This window comes from Myotis brandtii, unplaced genomic scaffold (assembly GCF_000412655.1).
Source record: "Myotis brandtii unplaced genomic scaffold, ASM41265v1 scaffold436, whole genome shotgun sequence".
NCBI lineage: Eukaryota > Metazoa > Chordata > Mammalia > Chiroptera > Vespertilionidae > Myotis > Myotis brandtii.
Window position 1 is genome coordinate 413,534 of NW_005366679.1, and position 23,268 is coordinate 436,801.

Below are 23,268 nucleotides of genomic sequence, written 5' to 3' on the forward strand. Positions count from 1 at the left end.
CCCCGCATCCCTGTCCCTGGGGCTGCCCTCCTGCCCGGCTTGCATCTGGGCCGAATATGTGCACGCAAAGGTTAATTCTCTGCCTGCTCCCCATAAATTACGCATGACATGTTTAGCTGGGCTTCCTTATATGGAGAGCGCCGTATTTCAGGCCAGTTTGCCTTTTTGCCAAGTTTACAGGGCGGAAGACGCCCTGCCCGAGAGGGCGCCTACCCCCCGCCCCCCACCGTTTTGTGGTGCGTCACTCAAAGCTGTAAGAAAAGTAAGTACAGGCGCCGTGCTCTCTGGGTGGAGCCGCCGCTGGTTGATTGAACTGTTTCCTTGAGAGGTTGAAAGGTAGGAAAAGTAGTTAGTACTTGGGCTCAGGTTTTTAGACAAAAGCAGGACAAATATGTACAGCGCTCCCCCCTCCCCCGTTTTTCTTTCTTTCTTTTCTTTTTTTTTTTACGGAGCCGGAATCTGTTATTGGTAGTCATGTGTCATGTGAGAATACTTTGATTCCGGAGCCTGTAACATGAGCAGGTATATATGGTGGAGCTTAACGCTTGCCCCGCACACAGCACTTTGCAACTCCAGGGCTGTTGCCAGAAGAGCAATTGTGTTTCTAAGTCTCTCCCGGGCCGGGAGCCTTAGGCAGCTGCCGTCCGTGTGTCTGTGACGTGTTTCCGTGGAGTGGGCTTCCCTAGGGTTCAGGGTGAGCAAGGAGCTGCCCGCAAGGTTATTGCCACTGCCTCGGCCCGGCGTGCCCACCGGCGCAGGCACCAGCGCTAGCCAATGGCAGGGTAAACCCTGCCATCTTCCGAGGGATTGCTTCAACAAATTCATGCACCCAGAGGAAAGTCGTGATGAGTGCCCCTGGCTTTGCAGGCCCTCTGCAGCGCGCTTTGAAATACTACACCGGTGCGCACGGGGTTCCTCCCTCCCGGGGGGTTTGAACACGGTGCCCGTTTATACACAGGGGGCATTTATCGCCCAACTGTTCTACACCAGCGTAAGGGACCCACACTCCATGTTATCTCCGTGTGGGTGCCTGAGAGCGTTGGTGTGTCTCCTTGCCTCGTCGAGATAAAACATTATCAGCCAGACAAGTTAAAATGAAAGTTAAGGAGCGTAGAATCCTCCTAAGACTATTGAGCTCAAAGTGTAGAACGTCTGAGGGGTAGTTACAGCCAGAGACGCTGAATACCTTGATTTGGTGGCCAGAGAAAGCGCATCGTTGTCCCTTGTATCTTTGCTTTATTAGAGTTGGTGACAAGTACAGCTCAAAACTGTTTTTATGAGGAACCTACAGTGGTCTGATTTTTGTCTGTGTTCTGTATTTGCATGGGAGTGGACGTTTGATGACTGTTAGAACTTCTCACAAGATGTAGACATAGTTTTTCGTTTTATTTGTTTAATGGGGGGGGTGGTTTCCTCTCTGAGGACTACAAAAGTTGCCTTTTGTGCTTGAGGGAACAGGTTGGGTCAGCACCACAAAACCTGTTCACCCATCCATCCGCCTATAATTACAGTGTCATCCAAGACATAATCATCAGGTCTCATTATTACGGAGAGACTCAGAAAAGCTCACATGTGCTCAGTTTAGTTTTCCTCCTCGTGTAACTAAGAACAAATTCGCGTGCAGACACACATCAAGTGTGATGCTCCTCTCTGCAGCTATGCCAACAGAGAATCCAAAATGGTTTATGGTTTGAGATATTATTGCGTGTGTTTACATTGCCACATTGGAGGCAAACTCCAAGTTGAATTCATTACATCTTGATTCCAACATTCTGTTCTTCCTCTGGGCACAGAATTCCTATGCAATGAAATACTCGGTTCTGTTCCAGAAAAAGAACAGAATATCCCAAGGTGTCTCCTGGGGGAGAAGGGGGAGGGGGGAAGGAGGGCAAAGTGTAAAACTGTATTTCTCATTGAGGAAGGGTGTGTTGCTTCATTATATAAAATTTCCTATCCTCCCTGTAAGCAAAACCAAACTGTCCTTGCATTTATCATTGTCACCATACATTAGGCCTGTGTTAGATGTATCTATTTATGGAAACAGAGAGAGAATAGCCCGGCTGCACCTTCTGGCTGGCTGCTTTGTTAGAAGATGCTCGGATTAGAGTTCATCTTAGATCTTGGCTTAGAAGAAGCTGGAAAGAATAGGTGGTGGGGTTTCTTATACTCGAAGAAAGAGAGTATGGGCAGTAGATATGTGGGCCTGGGGAGTGAAAGGAGGAAGTGAGAGACATTAACTTAAATGTTTGGCTCAGTATATAAAATCCTAACAGCAATACCGATCATCCAGGATGTTACACAAGATTTTAAAGTGTGTGGCCCGTTAGGCCAAAAAGCTTCATCTTACTGGCAGTCTCGAATGTCCAGTATAGTAGCCACTGGTCGCTTATGGCTGTTGAGCACTTGAACAATGTAAAATACATACTGGATGTTGAAAACATTGTACGAAGGGAAGAATGTAAAACATCCTATTGGTATTTTTATATTGATCATAAATATGTTGCAGTGATAATATTTTGGATATATTTGTTCCAATAGAATATATTATCAGATAATTTCACCTGTGGTTTTGTTTTCTTTTAACTTTTTAAATGTGGCTATTAGAAAACTTAAAATAACAGATGTGGCTTGCATTACATTTCTGTTGGACAGTGCTGTTCTAGAATAAAGGCGGAGAGCAGTACTCTGGGAGAAAGCCTACAGGGCTTTTATTGGTCAAAACACAATAAAATGAACTATTATTTTTTTTCAAGCTAACGCAGTTTAGTATATGTAGAAGTTCCTCATCATTCTTATCCATTGTAACCAAAATTTGAGAAAACACACCACCTAACATCTATTTTTATTTCCTCACAACTACTGTTTAGTTTAGAGATTTAATGGTGAGGTAGTAATAACACAGAAAAGACTTATAATTAGGGGATGAGTGTTAACACCTCTCAAAGGCCAGAATAGAGTATGATTGCTACTTAGGAACATTTAGAGACACTATAGTTATCATTGTCCCAAAGTTACCAAACATGAACGAGTCTCTCAAATTTATTTTAGAACAGAGCTTTCAGTAAATAACAATTATCTTCAAATGCTTAATATGTATTTTCCTTTGCTATGACTTTCTTGCCTTCGAAAATAAAAACACCAAATAAACCCAAACTCCTGACCAAAGGTTAACCAAAGATTAATGAATTCACGATGATGAGAAATTTGCATCTGTAGGGAAGAGGATATTGTTTGGAATGTTAGAAAGGTAAAAATAGGTTTCTGCGGCAATGTTATGGGCCTTGAAGAATTTCTATACGCAGAGAGGTAGCTTTATAATTTGAACACGGCCTTGAAAAATCATCTGACTGGTAAACAAAGCACAATGGCATAGGTCCTGGAAGCATTCCTTTTAGATATTTTCATAACTGAAGTACATTTTGCCATGCACAGTGAGAGTTAGGCTGAAAAAAAAAGAAAAAAGCAGTTCTTTTCTAACTATATAAAGTATGCTTACTTTTATTTCCTTGAAGGATGCCAAAGATATAAAACAGGAAGGATATAGTGGGGTCTTTGGGGGTGTGTGTATGTGGGGGGCAGATTTTATTGGGAACCTCAGAAGAGTTGCCTTTGGCTGGTTGTCATCTTGAGTCTGTCTCCCACTATATAAGGCAGAGCTGCCATTAGTGTCGACACATGTTTGGAGCGTGAGGAAGCCAGGATCCCCATGAACACTGAAGATCATTTTTGATGAGTCATGAAGCATGCTCATTAATGATTGGAGAATAATTGCAAAGCAGAAGACTCAAGAAGAGCTACTGATAGATGACATTTCATGTCTCCCGACATAGTTTGTATTTTTAGATTTGAAGTAGGGAAATTGATTTGTTCGCGGTATTTTTCATATTATAAAAACGTACATTCCTGTAAGCATTACATCTATACCCTTGGGGAAACACTTAGCAAATACATGGTTACAGTTTTCTACATACTATTAATTAGGTTTTTTTATGATTCCGGTATATCTCTTTGAGATAATTATTCATGTTTTTTTTTTTTTTAAATGTTAGGAAGTGGCCATTGTTTTTTTTTTTTTTTTTTTTAATATTTTATTGATTTTTTACAGAGAGGAAGGGAAAGGGATAGAGAGTTAGAAACATCGATGAGAGAGAAACATCGATCAGCTGCCTCCTGCACACTCCCCACTGGGGATGTGCCCGCAACCAAGGTACATGCCCTTGACTGGAATCGAACCTGGGACCCTTCAGTCCACAGGCCGATGCTCTATCCACTGAGCCAAACCGGTTCGGCAATTATTCATGTTTAAAAATTATATTTGACACTGGATTTTCTCTATCTGTAATAATGATACATTCACATTTTGTTTGTTTCTGCCTTATCTGATTTAAGAGAGCATTACTTTTACAGTGACCTTTCAGTGCTCTATGGGGATAGATAACTCTCATGGAAGTAGAAAGATAGTCTGGGGTGGGTGGTGGGAGTCAAGTTAAGTGACAGAAAGAATAGGAGGGCACAAGGCCTGCTGCGGGGGAAAGTTGTAGGGAAAAGCTGGGAGCCATTGACTGAACTTGCCACACTCAGTATTCTCCAACCCAAGAATCCTGTTGATATTTCTGCTTACTAAATTTTAGTTTCAAAATGCCTATGAAGAGATACATCCATTCCTATAAACACTACTAGAGGCCCGGTGCACGAATTTGTGCATGGGTGGGGCCCCACAGCCTGGCTGGCGATTGGGGCCGATCGGGGCTGTCTCTCTCCCCGATGGGGGCCCAGGGCTGATCGGGGCGGGCTGGCAGGGCTCGGGGGAGGGACCTCAAGAGGCTGGCGGGCCGGCCAGGGGGAAGGGCTGCGGGAGGTTGGTTGGCCACAGGAGGTTGGCTGTGGGAGTGCACTGACCACCAGGGGGCGGCTGCTGAGTTGAATGTCTGCCCCCTGGTGGTCAGCACGTGTCATAGCGACTGGTCAACCAGTCGACCAGTGGTTTGGTTGTTCGGTCGCTTAGGCTTTTATATATATAGATACTTATGTACATTTGTTTTGCAAGCCAGTCTTTGTTGCAGTGCAGGTATTACAAAAAAAGACCACCAGGGGATCATGTGTTTTGAAAAGTGCAGTACTGTATATATGTAAGAGTGACTCAATACTATTACCATTTTAAATTATTCTATCTTTATATATTTATTGCATTTCTGTCTATGTCTTGAAAGGAGTAATAGACTTCAGTGTGGGGAGGGGCACAGACAACCTCACAATGTATAGATTTAATTTTACCGGGCCAGATCCAACTAGATGTGTAGCCTGCAAAAAATCATTGACTCTTTGTTCCTTAATTTCTCCAACTCTGAAATTATAAACATATAAATAATTACTAATAGTAGAAGCTGCTACTTGTTATATATTTTTTTTTACAAAATATCTCATTTAATGTTTTTACAGCTGGAAAATAGCCCTTATGACCTTTATCTTAAAGATTAAGTAGCATGACTGGATAACACTTTTTGTCATTTGTAGAGCTATGAGTTTTATTTATTTTTTCTTTATTTCAATGTCCATATTTTTAACCATTTTTTTTGTCTTGCCTTCAATGCTATATAAAGAATAGTGAGAATGGTAAGAGCTATTACAGCGATTTCTAACATTTTCGACTACTTTTTATGTGCCAGATTAAGGTTATGCATTAATTCCTATATTCCTCAGAACAACCCTATGATATGGGTACTATTAATATCATAGTTTCACAAATGGGGAAGCAGGCACAGGCAAGTTAAATACCCAAGGTTACTTAACTAAAAGTAGCACAACAAAGCAGTGAACCAAGATAGCCCAATTCTAGAACCCATGATTGGATGTAAAAGAATAAAAATAGATTTAAAAAATACTTGTATTGGGTGCTGGTAGGAGATTGAGACCATCAACATTTTGGAGTATTCTAGTCATGTTTCCTACAGTATTTAAGGGGACTCTAGAAGAATGGGTAGAAACTAAGAGGATAGAAAGAAAAGGCATTGAGGGGTGGGCCGTTAGTAGATAGGAAGAAATGAGGAATCAGGTGGCAAAGGGAGATTGGTAACTACATTTTGGAGGACATTGAAGAGCAGGTAGTATGTTTGATACAATGGGGAACATAAGAAGACACTTGGTTAGGCAAGCAACCTTACAGGAGTTATGTTTTAGCGCATTTTATAGAGGAAGAATGGGACACATATAACGTGAAGTAGAGATTGTAGAATAGAGATGAGGGACTAAATGAGGGAATGAAAAAGAGGCCATGTATGTTGGGGTAAAAGTGACAGGCTTAGGATCCATAGGATGTAGCAGCTGATTAGAGGTAGACATTAAAAGTGATGGGAGGTATTCAAAATCACTTAACAAATATAGTAAGATTTATTAAAACTTCATTAACATTCTTTCTTTAAACTTTAATGTTATCCCTGTTCATCATATTATTACTTGTGAGAGCTTTTATTTTTTAAATAACTATATTTTAAAATACCAGCAAGAGAAACACATTTAAAATTATGTTTTATCAGGAACGAAAGCTTAAATAGGAGATACATATTAAATTCTTAAAACATTTTGTTTTGTGTCACGCTCTTTAAAGCACAGGCTCTGACTATAGAAGATCGCCAAATTCTTTAACCCAAACAGGCAATTCCAAAGTCAGCATAATTTCATCTTTAGGGGTAGATTGTTATTTGCTAGGAAAGGCCTCATTGTTGGCAGGCAGTCCTGGTCTCACTGATGTTCATGCGGAACACCAGGGTGACCCAGTCTCAGCGATGAACCAGGTGGCAGGGAGATACATGATAAAAACAGATTGCAATGTACTCAATGTGCTTGATGTTTATACCTCTCAGGCCTTGCTATTTTAGGGAAGGTGTCAGTATAACCGTGATATTCTTTTTCCTGGACAACAAAATGATTTACATATGGGAATAAATAAGCAGTTGCATTAAGTTCACAGTCACCTGGAGTTGTGAAGATAGTTATATTTCAAGGAGACTAGAAGGCCTTAAAGGACACTCATAGGCCTTTTTACTTAAGGCCATTACATGCTTTTGCAAGTAAATGGCTTAACATATAAGTAGAAAATATCATAGCAATGGTAGATTATGTTATATCATGTTTAGTATACATAGAGAAATTACCATGAAATCAAGACATTTAAAAAAAAAATTATCACTTATTGCTTATTTAAATGGTCTATATCCACAAAATAGAATTTAAATGCTATACTGTTTATATATCTTTATAGTATGTTTATATAGAGCCAGAGAAAATAATTATCCATAGTGCTTTATTTCACCTTTCATTTATATGCCTGTTAGTATATTGTGAAAGCCACACTTGGAAATGTCTTTTTCTGTTATTAGACATTTTCCCCCCTTATCTGGATTTTGCTTTGTATTATAAAGATATGGTAAAAATCTGTTTTTGATATTAAGATAATAATTAGAAAATGTTCATTTTAAAGTAACTAAGATTAAATATTAAGTATTATAATGAAAACTTCTTCTTTGCCTTATGTGTTCAAGATAAATTTTACTTCAAATTACTTTTCAGCCATTATTTGAGTTTCAGTGCTCAAATATCTCAGGGAAAGCTGCATTGTCAACTTAGTGGCATTCACTTAAGGTATTTGGTCTTAAATACCCCATCCAGAGGACTCTAAGAGTTTGGATGGGCATAGCAAAAGTGAACATCAGGGAATACAAGCAAGTCTTTGATCCAGCTGTAGAGACTCTCTGAGATATTGTATTACCTTTCCAAAAAATAATTTGAAATGTCCAGAACAATAATTGAGGCTACTGGTAAAATACATACAAATAGAATTCTGCATACTGCTTTCTGGGGGACCATACGTACTGAAAATTGCATGTGGGGAATGACTTTGTCAGGGAAATAGAGTTTTGAGGGTTGGATTTTTAAAATAAATACTGTTTGGGGAGCAATTAATATAGGAAGAGATTGTGTCTGTTTGTCAGTAACGGAGTATAAAGTTTAACTGTGGAGGTCTTTTCACTTACTAAGTTACTTTACTAAGTTTAACAATAAGGTGACATAGGCTAGTCACTTCATCCATCGTGTTCTGCTGAACAGTTAATTAGCAAACCTATTTTGAGCACCTGTTAGAGTTAAGGAAGAAGTTCCAAAGAAGAATTACATAGTTTATATTCTTTGACATGTAACTGGCTTATAATTGGGGAGAAAGATGAGAAATTGACATATAATTGGCATGTCATTGGTGAGGGTATTGCTGCTGTACAATTGAGTACCAAAGGAGGAACTTTGAGCCTTTGTGGAACTGAATGGTCAGGGCATGCTGTATGGCGGAGGTGACACCTGACGTAGGTAGGAAGTTTACACGGTCTTCGGAATTTGGAGAGAAACAGCATGAACAGGTGGAAATGATGAGGCTACTTATTTGAGCATCTTCTCTGTAGGAGACATTGCTGGCTTACGTTCTTTTGGGAAACACAATCTCATCGTGGTGCCAAACAATCAGGGAACAGACATATGTGGCAGGAACCTTCATCCTCTTGCTAGAGATAAGGAAACAGACTCAGAGAAGGTGGTCTCTATGTCCAAATGCACATAGCCGGTGAGCAGCCACACTGAATGGCAGCCAGGTCATTTTTCACTGAAAAACCAGAATTCTTTATTTCCCCTTACAAATCTGCTAGGAGTGAATGTGGTATAGTTATGATCCAGTAACTTAAAAACTTCACTCATACAACATCTGACACATGTCAAGAAGGTATACATTTAATATAATCGGTGGGCGGATAAAATTTTGTCTTTATGCTTTAAGGTTGGATTGGAAATGGCATGTCGTTTGACAAAGGCTTATACTCATTTCTGTGATTTATAAAAAACAAAACAACAAACTAGACTCCCGTCTTCAGCAGCTATGATAAGGGCTTACAGTAGTGTGACAATTGCATTTGGCCCGTTTGGGATCCTTTTCCAGAGGAAGCTTTGCAAAGTTCCAGAAGATAATGTACTTTCTCACCAATAATGGAATGTCAGACAGTTTTCACCAAGAAACAACAGGGGTGACTGCGGAGTGCATGCTAAATTCATTTGTCATCCTCACGTGGTCATTTTATGCTTTCCTGTTGCATCATTTTCACACACTGGCCTGTGCTCTCTGCCACAAATGGCAAAGCTTATGACTTGAGAAGATAATCTATGCATGGAAGACTTGTTTTCCCGGAGACACGGCATTTTGTTAACAAATCCCCCTCTTCCTAGAGTTATTTAGAACGCATACCAAGTAAAATTGTATATTGTTTAGAAAAGGACGATGGAAGAATCTTATGCCATTGCTTTTGGCCTCAGAGGAAAACACTCTTATTGAGTGGATATTTATTGAGTGCGGTGTCCTTTGGAGGATGGAGAGGCGAGTAGGATGTGCCCTGTGCTCAAAGCAGTTTCCTGTGTAGTGATTGAAATATTCACAAGAAACGTACGGGCAAAACAAAGTGGGCACGGAGAGCCAAGAATAGGCTGCTCGTGGGCAGAGTGTGGAATTTTCCTGAAACCATCTAGTAGACACACGAACTCTTTCTGTACTTTGTATATTAGAGAGAAGACCACATCAACTCATGATTTATTAAAGTCCACTATTTAAGACATTTATTTTTCTGTTTGAGTATTTGATAAGTAAGAGGATCCAAACATAGTGTCACCCTAACAGAAGAGATTAATTTATTTCTGCTGCTGGTATTTTGGGCAAAGGTGGTATGTACAATTTACCGGCGGAAGCTTCTTCATGCTCACGCCTGGTGAGATTAAAACACGCAGTCCTGTCAGTCCAGTTTCAGAGCCTGCAACTTTTATGTTCACAGAAGAGAAAAAATCCATAAGCGAGAGGTGAGCTGTATTTCACTTCAATGACAAAGGGTTTTAAATGTGCACACGATGCTCTTTTTCCTCCGGCTTTTCTTCACGTGCAGGAAATAAAGCTGTACTTTGTGGGCTAGTTTCCAAACTCCCAATTGGTGACGGTGCAACGGTGCGTGTCCTGTAAGACCCCGTTCAGCTGCGAAGGGTTTGGGCTGTTCCTTGTGTCCAGGATTTAATCTGCATTCTAGGTTAGAAAAGTCAGAAGTGCTCTTTTATCACTCACCATGACTCATTTCTACTCATCAATGCTTATTTAGAGGCCACTGCAGAAAAAAGTTGATAATCATACGTCAACTGAAATTTTCAAGAGAAATTAAGGTTCAAGTTCTGCTTTTCTGAAGTGTATGGCCTAAAGGATAAGGTTCATTCATGGTGAAACAATGAAAACAAAACAAGAGTCACGAAAGACCAGTCCATGAGCCATCATCATAATTATAAACGTAGTTGTGTATCTGGTAGGAACTTATTCTTTCATCTGTGTGACCGTGTCTGGCTCTTACACACACAGCACTGTGAGATGTATGCGCTGCTGGCCCTCTCACCATGAGCCATCATCATAATTATAAAAATAGCTGTGTATCTGGTAGGAACTTACTCTTTCATCTGTGTGACCGGGTCTGGCTCTTACACAGCACTGTGAGATGTATGCGCTGCTGGCCCTCTCTAGTCCACAGGTGAGAATATGGAGGCTCCTCAAGGTTAAGGTCAGTTAATTTGCCCAAGGTCAAATAGCAAGGTACTCTGAGTGCTGAGGTCTCAACCCAGCAGTTTTGCTGTTTGTCTCCCTGAGTAAGTACACGATTACGGGGAGTATATTTATTTGAGGTCTAATCCAGGTTAGTTTTAGAAAGACTACATGGAGGAGAGAAAATGTGAAAAGACAGGTTTTGAAGCATTGTGGTCATAAAAAGGCAGGAGATGGAACAGGCTTTGAAGCTCCACTGGCTGGGAACAGAGGGCCGTATCAAATGGCCTTATCTGCTTCTGTGGTTTGTGCACCTAATACCCTCTGCCCCGGCACTTGCCAAGATCAGCAAAATCTACTTTTAGACTCAAAATCATTACCACCTGTGCAGTTTCTGATGTCACTTGTGAATGACATAGCACTCTGCCAGTTGCTCAAGTGGATGGCTTTAGGTTGTACAGCGTAGGGAATATCTTGAACCCAAAAAGACTGTTGCAAATGCTCTTGTAATCTATTCAACTAATTACTGGAGGCATTAGGGCAATTAAATTCATTTCTTTCATCATTGAAAAATAGAAACCAGTTGCCAACATAAAAACAATCATTGAGAATTGACATTCGCTCGGAGATTTCTGATGATGTTTTCTCACTTCCAATGGAGTAATGAGATCATGTCTGTGTGTGTCATGTGTGCATATATGTGTCTTATCTCCCCAAACCCCAGTGGAGTAATGAGAGCATGTCTGTGTGTGTCATGTGTGCATATATGTGTCTTATATACATTGTACGTGTATATTCCGTGAAGGATTATGAAGTAGTGCGTAAGTTATAGCTAAGCATGGAACAGAGTAAATATACGAAGTGAAGGAGTACATTCACCAACTAGTGTGAGTTTGTAAATTTGCTTTGAAATATTGTGTTTAATATCATTTTGTGGTTCTCTGAAGTGATTACAAATAGGATTTGTGAAATTATAGTATGCCACAGATGCTAAGTAGAAACAAAAGACACTCTGATAAACAAGCATAAATTTAAATATATTATTACTCTGTAATAGTTATTAAGCTTTGAGATCACTTGATAGATAGCATTATTAAGAAACTTAATCTGTGTCTTAATGAGTTGATTTACATTGCTGTTTTCTTCCATTGACATTAAACTTTAACCTGTTCATACAGCAACAGGTTTGTTTGTTAATGACCTGACATTAATGGATTTAAAAAATAGTTTCCTGTCATGTACTAAGAATTCTCCTGCATATTTTTTTCTCCTGCATAATTTTTAAGAGAAATATTCCTTGCCGATGTACTAATTTTGGGGGAAGAAAATTAAGCACCTATATTTCAGTTCACTGGTCCTCTGATAAATGAAGTATAATTAAGCATGCAGATTCTGCAACATTTGCTTAAATATTAATTTGGGTTCTTTTGTATTCTAGGCACTGTGCTAGGCATTGAATATATAATAGTTAACACAAACAGATGCAATTATAGAGGTGCAATTATAAAATGTAGACATCTCTCAAACTTGAAATTGGCCATTGCAGAAATCATGACATTATTATGGTTCTTGTTGCCACAACATTTAAATACTCTTTTCAGTGATTAAAAAAAATATTATTTCTAGAAGTCAGCAAATATGTATTCCAAAGCCTCTATTAAAGTTAGGCTTACCACGTATAGGCAAAGTATTTTCATGGAAAAGTGCCATTTTAGGCTGTCTGCTTTACGATTTAGCAAGAGAAATAGCATCACAAAGGAGAAGGCAGAAAGAGAAAACTCAGCTTTGAGTGGCAGCACAACATTGTGAGTTTAAAAGGTCAGGCTAGTGCAGGAGGCTCCAGTTTTGCCACTCAGTACCCGGCAGAAAGCTGTGACAGCCAGGGCTGATACAGCTGAAAATATCTGCAGCCTTGGAAGCCTTGTGCGTTTCCGAAGGTCATTCTGGCATTAGAGTAAGAACACGGATTCACAGAGAAGGTCGAACTGGACAGCCCGGCAAGAAGATAGGTTGCCGAACCTAACCATTGTACATTTCAGAGCCATTGTTAACTGCTGTCATGGGGTCTCCTAGTTCTCTGTGGCCATCTTTCATAGAGGACATGTATAACGAACAAGCTTTACTTGGGTGAATTCTAACATCTCCTTTCTCTTCTGAAACTTGGCGTTGCATCTATAACCTTACCTGGTACCAGGACAAATGTGGATTAATTCTATTTGTGCATGATGTATGCTACATCCAAAAAGGATCTGAGTCGGCTTACACCAGTCAAGTGCTCATAAAATGGGACTGTAAAGAAGAGACATAACAAATCAATTAGAAGGAAAAGAGATGAAACGAGTACTTGAGATGAAATTGAGCACTAAATTTATCTCTTCAGCTTCCTGGCAACCAAAGCAAAAGCTTTAGGAAGTAGAAAAATCCTGAATTTATTTAATAAGATCTCCTCATTTCCCATATATAGTCTTATTCTTAGCCCTTAGGGTAGTTAGTTAAATAGTCTGACTCTGCCCTTGTGTGAAATCTTGGCACGGAAGTAATGAAGAAGTGAAGGCAGAATTCTTACTGACTTGAGTCCAGCCCCAAATTCCAGGTCTGTCTCCTGCCATCCAGTTTCATATGGGTGCTCTAAACAGACCAATCCCCCAGGGTTCACATTCTGTGATAATACCAGTCTGGGTTGCTATTCCTTTTTGTCTGTAACCAAATGAGACTCACTCATCCTTCTAGGCCTACCTCAGATGTATTTTCTATTGTGAAACCACCCCTGACATAAATCTAGGCCTATCTCAGATGTATTTTCTATTGTGAAACCACCCCTGACATCTCTCTCTAACTTACCAAGTTTTATTGTTATCTCTGCTGTATACTTCTCCCTTTTTTTAATGTACAGTTATTTGTGGGTTGGTTTTACATCCCAGATTAAGCAGTAAATTCTTCAAAGTTGGATCCACGTCTCATCCCTGTGTCTAGGCTACAAAAGAGGGTCATCAATAAACTATTAATATTACCAATACATATTTTATTTATGTACAGTGGGGCCTTGACTTACGAGTTTAATCATAATCAATACATATTTTCTTTATGTACTAGAGGCCCGATGCACGAAATTTGTGCAAGAGTAGGTCTTCCTTTCCCTGGCTGCCAGCACCGGCTTCCCTCTGGCACTTGGGACCCTGGCTGGCTTCCCTCTGGCCACCCTCAGGCACCCGGGACCCGGGCTGGCTTCTCTCCCGCCCTGGTTTTGTCCGGGATGACGTCCAGTAGGACATCCGGTCTAATTAGCATATTACCCTTTTATTATTATAGATTATTTTTAATGAATATGTTTATCCACTTACAGTTATTGTCTGTGTTGGATGTATGTATTTGGATTGAAAGAAAGCATTTCTTTCTCTAGGATAATAGGGAAGAAAGAAAGAACAACAACAACAAAAAACCCATGAAGCACAATTAGAACAACAATTGCAATTTCTTTTCAAAGGAGATCTTTTGGGGCAGTGGAACTGGGATTGCATTTTTTTTATTCTTTTGACTTTGGGCTTTCTTATTAGAAAGGAATTCAATATTTACCACTTCTCTGCCATAAGGCAACTAATATACTAGTGAAAGAGAACAGGTTTGGTACATGTAAAAGAAAAATACCGTTTATGCCATTTTTTCAAACCCTGAGCGCTTTCTCCCTAATGTACTTTTCTATGGTTTTAACAGCTGTCAAAAATCTGACTTTACATGGCTTAGATTAGAAGTGTTCCAGACAGCTATTCCATCTCCTTTACTGCTTTTCAGATACTGTTTTAGTGGCTGATATAGGTCAGCCTTACTGTATGCATACTTATTTAACACACACTTAGTTTTATACTTGTAGAGCAGAATTCCATTTTACTTATGTAGGTTCCTGCTGATACAATTTGAACTCCTCTAATGAAAGCTCTGAAGAAAATGTAGGCTCTTCTTGCTCAGAAGGCAAACAAACAAAAATAAAATTGTGCTCAAAGACAATCTTTAAATCACTTATTAAGTAGAACCCTGTGTTGTATTAATTACTGAATTAAAACTGATTAACAGTCTTAAATAAGAAGAAACTGATAGACATGTGTATAATTTTCACATCTCTAAGTATGTGTTATTAGTGTCCAGTGCATACTCCATAGACGTATAAAGACAATAACATCCAACTCTCAACTCCATAGAGGGATCATCTTATCTCCTTAAGAGTCTATAGGCAAGGCTTTCTCCTTCACTTACATCTCAGAGCAAACCACAGTGATGCAGTCGGGCCCCTTCATCATATCCCACTCCACCCCCAATCTCTCTGGTTTATGGCTTCCATTATATTTGTAGTCATTGTCATTTCCACAAAATTTGGCATTAAGTTGTCAGCATGTGTTGTGAATTAAATTTCAGATTTGAATCAGAAGACCTGATTTGGGGTCCCAGTTCTTCCCTTTAATTACCTTAGGGGACTTTGGTGAGTCCGTCACTTAGCCATGCAAGCCTGACTTTATTTGTTCACAGGCGGGCAAGATGATATAACCATCGCTTAGAGGTGTGAGTAGCAAATGTCAAAATTCAGGTGAAGGAAATTGTATACCAAAATATAAAGTATTACCTGCTAGTGTTGAACAAAAACAGAATATATGAGTTCTGGGGAAAGATAAATTTTTCTACTTGGTTCCTCCAGTAGAAACTTTTTTTATTAAAGAACCAGAGGAACACCTTGCAGATTTTATACATAAATCAGAAAGAAATGTAGCACAAGCCAGCTTCTCAAAAGTTCATCTCTGAAAGGGTTATTACTTAATGAGGGAGCATAGTTTGTAGTTTTATCTAAAATAAAGTGGTTCTTATTGTGAGAAGATTAAAGCATTCTTTACGTCTTTCCCCCTCTATTAAGTTTAACACAGAGGTTTTACTTGAATTTAAATGAAAAGCTATATTTTAGTTATACATGAAGAACATGATTTGACTAATTTCTATGTTAAAGTTTTTCTTATTCTTTTGATCATACACATACACACAAACATCTGTACATATCTATACACCTATACATATAATAATCCTTATTTAACATTTTATCTATTAACAATTGATTTTATCATATTGCAGTGATTGTATAGCTGCTTAATTGTTTTTTCATCTTTTTGAAAAATAACTATACTATTATAAACTATTACTATAAATATGAAATAAGGAGACTAAATATCACCATCTCTAAAGTATTTATTTTATGTATGTGTTTATATATAAACTAGAGGCCTGATGCACGAAATTCATGCAAGTGTAGGCCTTTCTTCCCCTGGCTTCTGGCACCAGCTTCCCTCTGGCACCCGGGACCAGGCCTTCCCTCGAAGCCCTGGCTTTGTCTGGAAGGTCATCTGGAAGGATGTGCGGAAGGATGTCCAGTCTAATTAGCATATTATGCTTTTATTATTATAGATTATTATAGATGGTGCACTTGACATTCAAATATAATAGAGACTTTTTAAAAATTGATTTTAGAGAGAGAGGAAGAGAGAGGCATAGAGAGAAACATCAATCAGCTCCTCCTGCATGCACCCTGACCTGGGATCCAACCAGCAATTTGGGTATGTGCCTTGTTGGGGAATAAAACCAGCAACCTTTTGGTGCATGGGAAAACTCAACCAACTGAGCCACACACTGACTGGGGCAATAGAAAGTTTTAAGATTGTTTTATGATCCCTCTTTGAATTTATCCAGTGTAATCCTTCAAATATACTGAGGGGGAGGGATTCTTTTTACAAACAAAGTATATTTTTGCATGCTAACTGGGAGTGAACTGTTGTTGAGCAGGAATATTATAAGTGATTTGAGATATGAAGAGTAATATGATATGGTGTGTAGTATCATAGACTGATGTGGAGGGGCAGACATGGCATGGTGCCTGATTTAAAATAATATTTTAAAAAGTGAATTTAACATAACTTTGCATAACATTTTGCTGGTATGTTTCTATCTAGTTGATGGAATATAATCAAAAGGCATGCTACCAAATCTCCAACAAGCCATCTTTTCAGGACATACATTGGGTTTTTAGAAAATTATTGGGTAGAAATGTAACAAATTATTGCTGGTGGGAGTAATATTTTAGCTCCAGTTGATTATGATTGCCAATACTTAATGGAATTAAGAATAACCTAGGGAGTTTGGTTAAAAGGTAGATTCCTCATCTTCAGCCTCAGTAGGTCTAGGATAGGTCCCAGGAATATATATTTTTAAGAGTCCTTCCCAGCTGACTGTTCAGATAGTTTAAGATTCTTTCAGGAGCATTTATACCCCAGAACAAAAAGTGTTGCTATTGATAAACTGTTGGCGGTTACTTGGCTTTTTTAGCCAGCTACCAATGCATTGTGATTTCCTTGGAAAGTTGGTTATTGCTCTTTAAGTGCATATGTTGCTGGTGGGGACACATAGACCTTTAATCACTGTCGCATTAGAAGGGTGCAGTCGGTTCTTTGGATTTCCTCATGTGTTACAGCGTTCTCAGAATGTACGCAACCTTAGGAACAATTAATTAAGAAAGGGGTGTTCTTTTTCTATTTAGCAAAAGAGTCAAATCGTAAACTGCCAGGTTAGTTTGCTCATTGTGTGTTTAGTACGTTTACTCTTTTGGAAAGTACAACATCCTACAAGAAAATCTTTGATCTCATCTCCTGAGAAGCGTGATTTTTATTTATACTCTGACAACATGCTGAAATCACATTGACAAAAAGATAATAAAAGCATTGGACATACCCACACGTTGCCAACCAAGCATCTGAAGTCTTTTGAGAAAAATCCAGTTTCAAGTACTTCTTTATTCTCTGAACTGTTTTAATAATTGAAAAAGAACTGTTTGAAAGAGGGCTAAGTGAAGGGAGATTATTTTCTTTTCTAGCAGGGCATATGTCCATTGGCAAAAGTCCGCCAAAAGCATATGCCTGTCTTGGTTCTTTTAATTGGAAGTACATGGCACTTCAGGAGAACACTCCAGTCCAGGGTCAGAAATGAGGCAAGAGGAGCCCTAGCCCCAGGGGAAAGGACCACGTGGGAAAATGTGCTTGGGCCTCCGTGAGTTCACCGCTTTTATTGTGCCTTAGCTAGTTTGATAACGCCTTGCATTATTTATAGCCGTTGTCAGAAACCATTTCCTTTAGTCAATTAGTGTCTAAAAAAGGAGGGAGTGGAGTAGGATATTTTCTGACATTAGTAGAAATAATGTGTAAAAAACGCAGCCCCTTAATCATTAGATATTGTGCTGTCAGAGATATTCCAAATATAACATGCCCTGCGGACTGTTAACTGCACATTTTGTTTTTATTAATAAGAATAGTAAGTTATATATTTTTTGTTTTGATACACTGTCACCCCCCAAATTTACTAATATTCAAGCCTTCAGCCCCTGTTCTATGGCAGATAATTACAAAATATACATATTATGATTGTTTTTAGGAATGAAATGATTTATTTTGAAATAACAAGAGTGGAAAAACTGATTTTACAAATGTTTCCATTGATTAGTTGCCATGTAAGGGCTAACAGTTCAAAATGTCTTGCAAAATACATTGACAAGTCTTTCGTTCTATTTGTCGGAAAAAGGACATATATCTTTTGCCCATTCCCACAATAGAAATTTACAATCTAGATTTAGGGATAGTATCCATTTAAGGTCTAACATAGATTTAACAGACATTGTAAAGCATTTTAATCATTGTTGGTAGAAGTACATTTTGGTAAACATTTTTGGGGAAGAAATTTGTTATTCTAGTTCAAAGTTAATATATGCAATACTCTGTGTTCAAAGTGTATTATTAAAACCACTCAAATGTAAGCATAGTTGGTTCATACAATTGCAACATGGCTTAAAATAATGAAAGCTGGCTTTAACATAGGTTACCACTAGTAAAAAATGGACATATAGTGGAGTAGTACATAGTTGTTAAACAGTATTTATGTTGATATATTTCTATTGACAAAGAAAGGTCACTAATATATACTGTAGAAAGCAAGTTTCAGAATAAAATGCTTAGTATGTTTCCATCGTTTCTGTAAAATGATAAGCCATGTGTATATATGTATGTAAATGAATAGGGAAAGGACTAACCACATCATACTAATAATAGTTGTTACCTTGGGTTGAGAGGGTTCTACTTGACAGTAGATGGAAATTCAGTTTGACTTCCAGCAAAACTCTTCTGTTTGTTTTAAATTTATTGCAGTGAATACATTCATTTAGCGATGTCTAAGACTACAAAAAGAAGGAAGGGAGGGAGGGAGGGAAGGAGGGCTAGAGGGAGGAAGGGAGGAAGGAAGAAAAAAGAGGTGGCATTAATGTATGTAATTTACATAAATTATTTGCTAGAGATTTCTGTTCATCATTTGACCTTCTATTTTACCATCTCTTCCATTATTATTTACTCTATATAGGAAATAGCTTTATAATTTATACCTAAGCTTAATATATAAAAAAGCAGAACTATAGTTAAGAGTACAAATTGTTAATTATTTGACTTTGAAATAATTCAGGTTATTATGGTCACTGAAGATGTGAAAGGCTAGATATGTAAGGAGAAAATAGGCTCAAAATTTAAATAGACACTGTTTGGTTGAAATTTTAATTTGCTCTTGAGCCTTTACATTTCTAATATGAGATCCTTTACTTTCACACTGTTAATCACACCACATGGAAGGTTTTAATTTTATTTTACAACTCTTGGTATTTTCATGTATGTTTGCAAAGTTACTGGGAATGAATGACTCACAGATTCCAGTTCTGCATTATTGTTCGATGCATATGTAATGAGATTTCAGTTCTGAAGTCTGTTAGATATTCAAGGAATTCGAGTTGTGACACCAAGTGTGGTAAACCATTTATGTATAGATATAAATTTAGTTATCATGGAGACGGATTATCTTTTATCCAGTTAATCTTATATTTTCAGATTTGTAGAGCCTCCCAGTATGTTTTTCTTTTTTATAAGTGAAGCCTTATAAGAAATACTGAGGTAGACACAAACAAAATATGCCCCTTGTTACCACCCTTTTTTAAAAAAATTAGTTAGTTGTTGAGAGTATTGTTACCACCCTTTTAAAGAACTGCAGAGCTGCCTTTTGAAATTTTATGCTTCTGCAAAATGCAATCTGAAGCTCAGGGTTATTCTATAGCAATTGCAATAATATCAGCCTGATTGGTTGTTTTTCAACATCTCAGACCTAGTTAAATATGTAATTTCTGTAGAACCTTCTGGAAAGGATACTTACGCTACACTGAAGTGAAAATAATAGTTGTCAAAGCATGTCTTTGTTTGTAACATATCTTCCTCCTTTAAACCAGGGAAAGACAACTGGGTCTCGACTCACTATCAGGAGAAACAATTCTTGTTTGTATGTAAGGATATGTGAATTTGTGACTTTTTTTTTAAAGCTCAAGTTCAACTGAGATTCTCATATTTTATTGTTACTGGAAAAATTCAGTTGATATTTGCATGTTATTAAGAGGATCTTTTGATATTTGTTAAAAAGGTAATCTTTAAGACCAAACATATCAATCAATAGAAATATCTATAGGATTCTAACATCAAACTGTGTAACAACTTTGTGGCTTGAATATTTGTAAACTTTTCAATAAGAGCTACGTATGTGAAACTATAGGGACTTTTACTGATTAAATGGAAGGAGGAAATGTTTATGCATTGTGTTGTGTTATAGGAAATCCACTAATTCATTTAATTAGGATATTTTCAAGTAATACCATACTATATTCATAACTGGTTTCATTTAGTGTATTCTGAAGAATAATTATTTTAGGTCTTTATTTAACTACAAACAGATTTTTATATACTTTTCTCATAATGATTAATAATTAAGCAACATATTTTGGGCACTCTTTAGTAGAAATAAGCCAATGAAAATTCCTAGATTGAAATTACTGTTAGGTTTTTGATCAGACATCTGGAAATTCAAGATTTATCTATTAAGATCAAGCTTTTAAACTCAGATATAGTTGATAGTATTGAGGGCTATTGCCACATTAAATGTTTAGGAGCTCTGGAAAATATGGCAACTATGATGATGTGGTCCCTATAGAGATATGCTTTGTATTTTGGCCTGAATTCAAAAATTTCTTTACATGTTGAGTTTATAATTTGTCTCAATTAATTGAGCATGCTCAAATGGAAAACAGGGATGAGTTAATTATGGAGATCTTGTGAGAGTGATATCTATCTTGGAAGAAAAGTTGGAACAGTGGGGCAAAGAGCTACACATGCAGCTAATTTCAGTGATGTACAAGGTCCATGGGAACATTTCCCAGTTCTCTCATTAATCAATGCCACACTTATTTTTGAGTTGTGCAATAATGTTATTAGGGAAGCATAAATGAATTTGCTGTCATTTCTCAAGCAATGAAGGTCATATTTAAAAATGTTTTAGGCAGTGATACCACCAATTGCAGTAAGAAGCTAGGTGATAGCCCTAACCGGTTTGGCTCAGTGGATAGAGCATCAACCTGCGGACTGAAGGGTCCCAGGTTCGATTCCAGTCAAGGGCATGTACCTTGGTTGCGGGCACATCCCCAGTAGGGGGTGTGCAGGAGGCGGCTGATTGATGTTTCTCTCTCATGGATGTTTCTAACTCTCTATCCCCCTTCCTTCCTCTCTGTAAAAAAAAAAATCAATAAAATATATTTAAAAAAAAGAAGCTAGGTGATATTGTTCAGAAGTTGTAAAGGTTGAAATTTAAAATAAAGATTTTGGCCCTTAGTTACTATGCCAAATAAAATATAACTTATTTAAGTAAACTATAGACTCAATTGCATTGGGAATAACAATATCAAAATGTATTGCATTCCATTTAATGTTCACAGTTTTGTTATACTAATTTCACATTTAGATTCTGTTGGGTCAATGTACCAATCTTCCTGAAAATTGCTAGGAGGGTGACATTTGGTTTTTCTACCGTTTACCTCTTGAGCACATACCAGCATTCTTTATTTTGTTGTATTCTGTATTCTGATTACTAAATGATATGGACAGATAAAAAATGACTTCCTAATGCCTACAAAGTAACTTTTTTTGTGTAATAAGTAAATATAATACTAAATGGGATTAATGTTTTCTGTAGACAAATGATAAAGTAGCATGGGCCATGTTATTTTATTATACTTTCTCATTTCTAGAATAAAAGATAAATGTTAAAAGGCGGCCTGTTTGAATATGATCAGAAAAAAAATGCAAATGTTCTCTTCTTTTGCCAGAATTGAAGACTGATTCTGTCAGAAATTCACAGATAATTGTTTAAATGCTTCAGATTTGCAAAGCCACATGTAACTGTTTGCAGTTATTCTGTGGATAAAAAAAAAATCTTTCATCAACTTCATAATTAAAAAGGAATGTAAATATGGCTCTATGTTAACTTCCTTGCCTCATATTCTTTCTAATGAATGGAGTTTGATGCTGGTTTCCTTCAGTTATAAAGGTGATGATGCCAGTGTCTTAAATTGTGTGCCTATAGCCAAGACATTGTAACTTGTAGAAAATCCTTATGAACTAGTGTTCAGATATACTGAGGAAAAATTCAGTTGAACTACAAATACTGATTGTTGGCTGACTCTGGACCAGGCACTGATTTGGTGCTGGCTCTGTCTTGGAGAACTAACCTGACAACTGCCTGCTGTCCTGGAGTGTACATTTTTATGGCAAAGGTAGGTGATAAGCAGGGAGTGAGATAGGTACATAATATTATGCCAACTACTAACAAGTTCTGTGAAATAAAATTAAAGCCAGGGAAGGGTCTAGCAAGTCTGGGCTGGTGTTGGAGGTTGGATATTTTTTAAAAATAAATTTGCTGGGCAATATTGGTTCATGATAAAACTTTCAGGTGTATAGTTTTATAATATACTAGATGTCCAGTGCACAGAATTCGTGCATGGGTAAGGTCCTTAGGCCTGGCCAGTGATCAGGGCCAATTGGGGCCTTCTGGCTGCCAGCTGGGACCTCCCTTCCCTGGATGCCGGCCAGGGCCTTCCTTTGTTCTACACCGCCCCCTGGTGATCAGTGCACGTCATAGTGAGCAATAGAACTCCCTGTCTCCCGGTCTATCTCCCACAGGGACACTTTGCATATTAGCCTTTTATATAAGCTGCCGGCTGGGGCCTCCCTTCCCTGGATGCCGGCCGGGGCCTTCCTTTGTTCTGTGCTGCCCCTGGTGATCAGTGCACGTCATAGCGAGCAATAGAACTCCCAGTCTCCCAGTCTATATCCCACAGGGACACTTTGCATGTTAGCCTTTTATATATATAGATCATCTGTGTGTTGCATTGTGTCCTCACTACCCATAGGCTAGTCTACTTCTGTCTCCATTTGACCTCCTTTACCTCTTCACCCTTCACTCAACCCTGTTGTGTGTGTCTATGGGCTTGTTTGTTCTTTGCTTTTTGTTCTATATCTCTCATATGAGTGAAATATTGTTCTTGACCTTTCCATCTAACTTATTTCACTTAGCACAATACTCTCAAGGTTCATCCATGTTGTCACAAAAGTCACTATTTTATTTTTTTATGGCTAAGTAGTATTCCTTTGTGTGCACATGTATATATATTAAAAATAGCTTTATTCTTAATTTTTTGAGGAGCCTTCATATTGCTTTTCATAGTGGCTGCAACAATTTATATT

The 23,268-nt window shown here is 38.0% G+C and overlaps 1 protein-coding gene across 15 annotated transcripts in view; it reads left to right on the top strand.

The window, feature by feature from the left end:
• MBNL1 (muscleblind-like splicing regulator 1) overlaps nucleotides 1-23,268 on the top strand; it is a 197,899-nt gene that overhangs the window by 26,758 nt on the left and 147,873 nt on the right. For 12 of the 15 annotated variants that reach the window (XM_005874392.2, XM_005874399.2, XM_005874396.2 and 9 more), the window contains exon 1: nucleotides 263-336. The exons of 1 other annotated variant lie outside the window; for it this stretch is intronic. Coding sequence is in view for 1 of the 14 variants with exons in the window: in XM_014546217.1 (XP_014401703.1) it covers nucleotides 104-262 (159 nt within the window). In the remaining 13 variants the exon portion in view is untranslated. Of the gene's footprint in view, nucleotides 1-38; nucleotides 337-23,268 lie in introns of those variants that run through there. 2 more of the 15 variants (XM_014546217.1, XM_005874394.2) reach the window with 2 other exon arrangements.